General features: G+C 44.8%; 1 protein-coding gene across 1 annotated transcript in view; it reads left to right on the plus strand.

Annotated features, from left to right (window-relative positions):
* Positions 1-304: 304 nt before the first annotated feature.
* The window catches only part of LOC110333478 (eukaryotic translation initiation factor 5-like), a gene marked incomplete at its 5' end in the record, with an annotated part of 21,176 nt that continues 12,370 nt past the window's right edge, over positions 305-9,110 (plus strand). Inside the window, 5 exon segments of the mRNA XM_021215042.1 lie at positions 305-658; positions 661-890; positions 892-1,316; positions 3,458-3,528; positions 6,173-6,309. Of these exon segments, the coding sequence (XP_021070701.1) occupies positions 305-658; positions 661-890; positions 892-1,316; positions 3,458-3,528; positions 6,173-6,309 (1,217 nt within the window).

Consider the following 9,110-nt stretch of genomic DNA (forward strand, 5'->3'; position numbering starts at 1 on the left):
AATCTGCGTTGGGTTTATGTCTTTATTTGACGAAAATGAGTTGTTGCACAGCCTGTATCGGGGAAACATAGCATACAGCCTCAGTGGCAAAATTTTTTTCATGTCAGAGACCGAGAACTCTTGCCTGCTTGTGGACGTTGTACATCGTGGTGCGGAGCCTAGTGCGCACCACGATGTACAACGTCCACAAGCAGTGGCTCACAACCATCCGTAACAAGATCTGACGCCCTCTTCTGGAGTGTCTGAAGTCAGCTACAGTGTACTTAAATATAATAAATAAATAAATAAATGTTTAAAAAAAAAATGTGTTCTCTATCCTGAGTGTGAGAATCCCAAAACAGATCTGCATGTCAATCCCAAGAAGCAAACAACAGGCAATTCTTGTAAAGCCTGTGGGTACCGAGGCATGCTTGACACGCATCATAAACTGTACATTCATCCTCAAAGACCCGCCTCTGGTACAGGAAAGAAAGAAAGAAAGAAAGAAAGAAAGAAAGAAAGAAAGAAAGAAAGAAAGAAAGAAAGAAAGAAAGAAAGAAAGAATAGAAAGGGAAAGGACAAGGAAAATGGCTCCGTATCCACCAGTGAGACACCACCATCTCCATCACCAAGTGAAATTAGTCCTCCACATGCTGTGGAAGAAGAGGAAAATGATGACTGGGGGGGGGGGAGGATACAGCTGAGGAAGCCCAAAGGTGCAGAATGGATGAAATCAGTGACCATGCGAAAGGTCTGACACTTAGCAAGGATTTGGAAAGAATTGTGGAAGAGTGTGTGAGCATCCTGTTTGGTTTGGTTAAGAAAAAGAAAGAAGAGGGCATTATTGATTCACCTGATAAAGAAATTGTGGCTGGGGCAGAAAGGCTGGATGTAAAAGCCAGGGGCCTCTTGTTTGACAGAGGTTCTCTTTGATGAGAAGATAAGGGAGCAGGTCAAGAAATACAGACGCCATTTTCTAAGATGTTGTCATAACAACAAAAAGGCTCAGCGGTACCTTCTTCATGGTTGGGAATGTGTGGTAGCAACGCATGAAGCTCAGCCGATCGCCAAGATTCCACGTATCTTGAAGGCGATGTATGATCTTTTAGAAGAGGAGGTCATTATCAGCTGGTCAGAAAAGGCCTCTAAGAAATACATCTCAAAAGAACTTGCCAAAGAGATTCGTGTCAAAGCAGAGCCATTTATTAAATGGTTGAAGGAAGCGGAGGAAGGCTCTTCTTGTGGTGTGGAAGAATATGAAGATGAAAATAATGAGGTGGTATATTCGAAGACTGCCAGTGTACCAAAAGTTGAAACTGTGAAGTCTGAAAACAAGGGTAATATTGACAACATTTAAAAGAATGGATGCAGCTTAGCTTGACAGTGTAATGATGCAAATTTTTCTCCATTATCAGTCAGAAGTGCAACATGTATGTGCAAGAGCTAAAGTGGCTTAATCTCATGCTACACTTGATACTAAAAAGCTGTTATTGTGAGTGGTCTATAATTAAGCCCAATGAGACATCTAGGGAGTCCATACATATCAGTGAGCAGTTGTAGTTTGTTTATTTATAGCATATTTCTTTCGAAAAAACTAGTAGTGGACACACTTGGATCACATTTATAGTTATAAAAATCTGATTTTGGTCATTCTTCAGACTTTGGGCTATGAATGACTTATACTGAAGTAATTAGGATGTTATGACATTTAATTTAGGCTCGTTGCATTTGATAGGTTGTTAGGTACTGAACACTTGAACAAATGTAGTGACCTTACTCAGCCATTAAGAAATGAAGTATTTTGAATGAAGTTGTATCTCCAGTTCTAGTCCATTCAGATTGGCAACTGACAATTCTTGTCATTCTAAAGAAATCTGATGATTAAATGACAGTGTTAACATCCTGAGAAGTAAAAATGACCTGTGTGTCCTGTGGTTTAAGAGCAAATTTTGAAACTTGGGAGTTGTGGTTTTTCAGTTTGTGTACACTCACCCCAAATTGTAATCTTTCAAGTTGTGTGCATTGCACGTTGGATAAGCCAAGGAAATTATTACCAAGTAATAAGTTTGTGTGTATTTAGTGGTTGCTTTGTATTGAGAGAAAAGCTTTGAGGCGTGATTAAATCGTAAGCTGGTTCTGTTTGGGAGAAACAGGAAACAAGGTGCACTTCATCTCTAGCTAAAACAGCATAATTTTTCAACTTTTACCCTTAAATTATAATTTCAAGGTGTTTAGATGTACTGTATCTTGTGTTTGCGTTTCCCCCCTTCCCAATATTATGGTTTATTCTTTAATGCCTTTTAATTTGGATAGAAGAGCGTGTACTTTAGATTTTAGTTGCTCTCTTGCTAAAATAAGTGTTACTGTTTTTCAAGCTTGATCCCCTTCCCCAATTGTCTTATTTAAAGAGAAAGGTCTTATTTAACTCAAAAGGTCTCCTTCTCCGTCTTCCCCTCTCTCCTTTTCTCCTTTCCTTCTAGTCTCTCTCTCATAATCTCTCTTACCTTTATATAAATTGTGTTAGAGGTAGGATCTCTGAGGCGTGACTGGGTCATCAGGGCTCTGCTTCCAAGGACTACCAGGTGAAGGGGTTCCTGAGATACCAGCTTTGTCATGAAAGTGCCTTTCCCAGCACATTTGCACTGTCTGGCCATGTTACACTGGAGGATGAGCCTCCCACCAAATGCCAGCCCTGTACTCTGGGACTCACCAACTGCCAGAACCATGCATCAGAGTGTGATGGTTAATACTGGTTTTCAGTGCAACAGGACCTGGAATCAGGTATAAGACAAACTCTAGGCATGTCTAGGAAGGAGGTGCTAGATTAGGTTAACCGGGGTAGGAGACCCATTCTAAGTGTGTGTCACTCTTCTGTGGCCTGGGACCTGGACTGAACAGGAAGAGGAAGTAAGCCGAGCACCAGCCTTCACCTTTCTTTGCTTCCTAATTATGGATGGGACGTGACCACTGCCTCCAGCTCTTGCCGCCACGTCTTCCCTACTGTGATGGAGGAGGACTGGAGAGATACAGCTCAGTGGCGAGGAGCACTGGCTGCTCCTCCAGAGGACCTGGGTTTGATCCCCAGCCTTCTCATGGTGGCTCACAGCCATCTGTAATTCCAGCTCTGAGGAATCTGATGATGTCTTCAAGCACCAGGGACTCAAGAGGTACACAGTCATACGTGCAAGCAAAACACACACACACACACACACACACACACACACACACACAAAATAAAACAAAAACTTAAAAAATGTTGAGCCAAAACGAGTCTTTTCTTCTTTAAGTTGTGTCTTAGGGCTTTATTGCTGTGAAGAGACACCATGACCAGGGCAACTCTTCTAAAGGAAAACATTTACTTGGGGCTGGCTTACAGTTTCAGAGATTTGGTCTATTATCATTATGGTATGTAGTGAAATTTTTGGTTTCTTTAAAACCCCAGTTATGTTATGTGATTGTGTTTTTGTGTTAATCTCAGGTGTGGGATACGGAGATACTTCAGATTGTGGCACAGCCATTAACTATGATTTGTCTCGTGCTCTAGGAGGGGTGTGATTTTTGCCAGCAGTAGATAGTTTAAGTTTGGAATTCTGGGGCCTCTTGAGACAGTATAAATGAAAGAACCCCCAGAGGGCCTGGGGCAGCTGCTGCTGCCCCTTGTGCTGCTGGATTCTGTTGTTGAGTTTGCTGCCTTTGATACTGCTGGCTTGCTGGTTGGAGATAGCCTGATGATGAAGATTGGACTTCCTCCTAGGAACTCGATACCCCTAATTAGTAGAAAGTAGTCTAAATAGAGCTATGCCCCCCTTTCCTTCTAACCTTCTTTCTCTCATGTGTAGTCTTTCGAGGATGGACAGGATTAAGGTGGAGTAAGGGTGGAGAAGGGTGCTAAATAATAGAACCCAGTAAAGTATCCGAAAGGTATGATTACAATGGCAGGATGCATGACAGCATTGAGGCAGATAAGATGCTGGAGGAGCCAAGAGCTCTACATCTTGATTCCCAGGCAGCAGAAGGAGAACTGTGTGCTACACTGGGCATAGTTTGAGCATAGGACACCTCAAAGCCCGCCCTCACAGTGACACACTTCCTCCAACAAGGCCACACCCATTCCAACAAGGCCACACCTCTTACTAGTTCCACTCCCTAGCATCCAAACACATGGGTCTATGGGGCTATCCTTATTCAGATCAGGAGTTGCTTTTGTCGGATATTTTGTCACAGCAGTAAAACAAGTAACTCATACACAGTCAGCCTCTCTGTAAATTAACCAGCTTTGGATATTTTATTACAGCAACGGAAATGGACTCGGGTACAGTCGAGTTCAAATATGTTAAGTTAGTCTTCCAAACCACCAGAGGATCTTGGAAGAGCCTCAAAAGACAGAGGGACACAGAGAAGGGCAGCCAAGGGTGTCTACCTGCCTGGGATGAATACGTGATTCAAAAGGCCTGGAGACTAGTGCCACAGACCTAAGACCATTGCTACTCTGCAGCATTCTAAGTGTGGCCACACCCAAACCCTCTTCTCCAGGACACCCTCCTTGGGGGAAAGTGACGACACACCGGTGCCTGGGATTGTCAGCTCATGAACTTACTAGGAGCAGGTAACTTCATCCCCAGAATGTTTGCAGTCATGGCATTCAGTTTGACGGCTTCTGTATTAGTTTTGTTTCCTGTGACTACTAAGGTTGTAGTCTACCAGACAGTTTTCCTGAGCTGGGCACAAAATGGAGAATTCCCTTTTTTTAGTGGGCTTCCTCTTCTCTGCCTGATCTGGGGATCCCAGCCCTCACTCTTCCTGAGGGATGTCACATAATACCTGGGGAAAATACAGGTTCAACTTCTTGACCTGCCTCTCCAAGCAAATGAGGTACCCCAAGTGCCTTAAGCCTCAGCCAATGGAACTTCACCCTGAGAAGAAGCCCTTTCCACTCTCTACAGTGTGTGTGTGTGTGTGTGTGTGTGTGTGTGTGTGTGTGTGTGTGTGTATATATATATATATATATATATATATATATATATTATATATATCCCTGGTTCACCCTGAATAAAGTGTATGCATGCAAGCATCTCAGAGTCCTGTTTCACTGAAGATCATTAGAGAAGGCCTTTATCTAAAAGAGCTGCAACACTAAGATACCACATACACACACACACACACACACACACACACACTCACTCCCAACTGGACCTGGATCTAGAGACCCCACCCATCTGGACTCCTCTTCATCCTTCCAGCCTGGTGTGCATCAGCATCTGGACCCCCTGAGAGGGAAGGAATGGAGGACGGGGAACCCCAGCTGAACCCCAACGTGCATACCACATGTGGCTGTGATACAAATACCCTGGCAAAAGCCACTTGAGGAAGAGAGGATCACAGTCCCAGATTCTAAGCCATTGCTGTGGGCAAGTCAAGGGGGCAGGTGCTTGAAGCAGCTCGGCATATCACATATGCGTTAAGAGCAATGAGAGAGCAATGAACAGGAGACAGTTTATGATCAGCTTGCTATCTCCTCTCTTACACAATCTGGGACCCNCCCCCCCCCCCAGTGAGATGATAGGATGATGCTGTCCACTTGTAGACTGGGCCTTCCACATCAGTCGATGTAATCAAGACGATCCCCTACAAGCACGGCTGGACCAGCCTAATGTGGACAGTCCCTCCCTGAGACTCCCTTCCCAACAGACTCTAGATTATGCCAGGTTAATTAAAACTACCCATCACGGCTATACTGAAGAGTTTCCTGATGGTCACAGGCAAAGAAACAGATGAAAGCATCCCACTGTGTCTTGGGACAGAATGACCCTTGTTAGTGAGTGTGGCCATATCAGTGTGGTCGTTACTCTTCTCCTTTCCGTGACAAAATACCCAACCAAAGTGGCTCATGGAGGGGTACACGATACAGCTCACGTGCATCTTGGCTCACATGTCCAGTGCACAGGTCCTCATGGTGGCGGGAGCATGAGGTGTGTGTCTGCGTGTGTGTCTCACTATTATAGTTTTGGGTTTTGATTGGTGAAGAGGCCATATGGTCCTCGAAAGAGGTCCGGAAGATGCACCATAGACTGAGCGGTGGGCGTGGCTGCTCTCTAGGGATCAGACTAGTGGAGGAGAGAAGAATGGGCGCTTTAGCCTCCAATGGCTAGAGACTGTCCCATCGCAGTGTGCTTAGTCTGTGCTTCGGTCCCAGGTGCGATCTGAGCTCCCCTTCATGGGCCTTAGAACCACAACCTTCCGTGCCTACTGTGCTGCTAGGCCCCTCCTAGCAGCAGGCGAAGCGGGCTCCGCCAGGCGCCCCCTGGCTGCGCGCCGGGCGCTGAGTCAGCTGTGAGTCAGTGTCCCCAGACCGCGTCACGTCCTGCTCCAGGGGGACACAGAGGGCTGGAAAGAAGCAGACTGAGGGAGCAGGGTTACCCATTAACCAACTAGTCGCCCCAGCCACTTTCTCGGAAGCCAGGCCTGCACATTTATTGCAGGAATGAGCCAGCCGTGTCCCTTCATCTGCAGCTCGGGGCAGACAGCCTTGGCGACCCAGGTTTCCTCTGTGTTGAGAATCCTTCAAATTTCCCTTTTAAACCTCAGCTGGCAGTAAGAAGTGTTTTAAATTGCTAAAAAGTTTCACACACACACACACACACACACACACACGTCCTCTTTAGTTCTATTTTTATTCTTAATTAATATGAACTATAAATTATGTCTTTATAACCTATGAATAGGTTGTAACCTGAGGATGAACTAGGGTCTACAAGAGCATTTCCGGCTTCCTCCTCCCGCTCTCAGCCCAGGCTTGCCTAACTTCTTAGGTTGCCAAGGGATGACCTTGAACTTCAGAACCTCTTGGCTCCACTGTCTGAGTCTTACCACTGCAGGCATTCACAACCATGCCCGGCTTTATTCTGGGGAAGAACCCAGGGCTTTAGGCATTGTGTTAATTCAGCTACATCCCTAACTCTGCCCTTATGTGCAGCAGTGGAAAAGATCTCAATGCTGGCTAGCCTGCTGAGGCTGTCTGGATTCAATTGCTAGGATTTATATTGACTTATTTGACCAAGAGATGGACCCCAGATCTGCAGAAGCAATAAGTACTTGTTTGTGTTGCTTTGATGCACAGGGGATCGTGGTGAATGGGGCTAGAAGGAGGACTTATTAATTTTTTAAATTTTATTTTGTGTATAAGTATGATGCTGTCTTCAGACACATCAGAAGGTGGCATCAGACCCCATTACAGATGGTTGTGAGCCACCATGTGGTGTCTGGGAATTGAACTCAGGACCTCTGGAAGAGCAGCCATCTCTCCAGCCTGAGGACTTCTTTGGTTGTTTTTGGTTGTTTTATTTTGTTTTTTGAAACAGGATTTCTTTGAGTAGCCCTGGCTGTCCTGTATCTACTGACCTTTGCCTCCCGATTGTTGGGATTAAAGGCATAAGGCAGGCTCCACCACCGCCTGGCAAGGACCTATTTTCTTATACACTTTGCTGCTGTTTGAATGTTAGTTATGCATGCATTGTCCAACCATTTAAGTTGAAAAGCATTTCAAACCTACAAAGGGAGGCAGAAACAATGTGCCCTACAGATATTATCCATTAATTCAGGCAGGGGTTACCTCCTTGGATGGGTGCTTCCCATTATGTAATTAAAATCCGGCACCCTGATTTCAGAATGGAATCATGCTCCATGGTTCTAAAGAACTCAGTGCCTCTAGCCCCTTGGTCTTGTAAACTTTATATGACCCAGCACAGGGGAAGGCCAGGGCCAAGTAGTAGGAATGGGTGGGTAAGGGAGCAGGGGTGGGGGTGGGGTATAGGGAACTTTCGGGATAGCATTTGAAATGTAAATAAAGAAAATAATAATAAATAAATTAAAAAAAAAAAAAGAACTCAGTGCCTCTGAATGGACCAACGGTCTGAATTGCTGTATGAAGGTAACTTCCTAGGATTCTCTCATTGGCTATGCCCTGTTTTATTATCTTCTAAATGAAAGTCTCAATCCCATCTTAGACTGTTAGCCACAGCTCTGGGCCATGTGATCATCTATGAGACCTTTGGGGACGATGAACAACTGTGGCTTGGACAGCCTTCTATATCTGGACTCTGTCTGTGAACCCTCCATATGTACTACTGAATGGGATTCCCTCAACTCAAGAGAGTGGGGGACACTTTAAGTTAAATTTAAGATTACTTGTACCAACCGTATCTTCTCTAACTGTGTGAACTCTTCCGCTTGGCAGACTTCCTTTGTTGTGGTTGCTGGGCAGCTTTGTGATACATGATATGGTAATTTTGGACCACGGGTTCTCCTTGAACCGCATCAGACGCTTACTAGAAAGCAGAGGAGGTTTTTGTCTGTTGGTTTTGTTGTCGTTTTTTTTTCAGGTCTGATTTTTACTACCATTTAACATCACCCTTGATGCTTCCTGCTGACTTCATCCCATTGTCTGACAGCTTCGTGCCGAGTCTGCCCCGTTCTCTCACTGTAAACTATATATAAGACGCTGTGCTTCTTAATAAATTTGCCCAGCATACGCTGTCAACATATGCAAGATCTCCTGACCCCAACTTTCATATCTTTTTATTTTCTCGTCCCTGGTCCTCTCCCTCAGGACCCTGTCACTGAAGAATGGTCTGCTGGTCTGTTTCTAAAGACCTTGAAAATAGACCTTGCTATATTTTAGGGCTATTGGGGGTGGATTAGGCTGAAACGATTATATATGTGTTGCTGAAGCTAGAACCCAGGCACATTAGGCAAGTATCCGCCACAATGCTATATAGTTCATAGCCTGTTGTCTTGCTGTGTAGACCTGATCTCGCCTCAAACTTGCCATCCTCTTGTCTTAGCCTCCCAAGAGTTACGATTATAGGAGCGCACTACCGATCTTGAGCTGAGTTAATTTTTCTAAGTTTTATAACATTTGTTATCATTATATTTTTAGGTCTCTGTATGTGTGCACATGAGTGCTATGCAAATGGGAGTCAGGGGATAATCTGGGGGAGTTGTTTCTCTCCTTCCACCCTGTGGGCTCTGCAGATTGAACTCAGGTCATCTAGGTCAGTGGCGAGTGCCTTCTCTGACTGAACCATCTTGCTAGATCAATTTCTGTTGTTGTTTTGGGTTTTGTCTTTTTGTTT

Source organism: Mus pahari, chromosome 15 (genome assembly GCF_900095145.1).
Source record: "Mus pahari chromosome 15, PAHARI_EIJ_v1.1, whole genome shotgun sequence".
Classification (NCBI taxonomy): domain Eukaryota; kingdom Metazoa; phylum Chordata; class Mammalia; order Rodentia; family Muridae; genus Mus; species Mus pahari.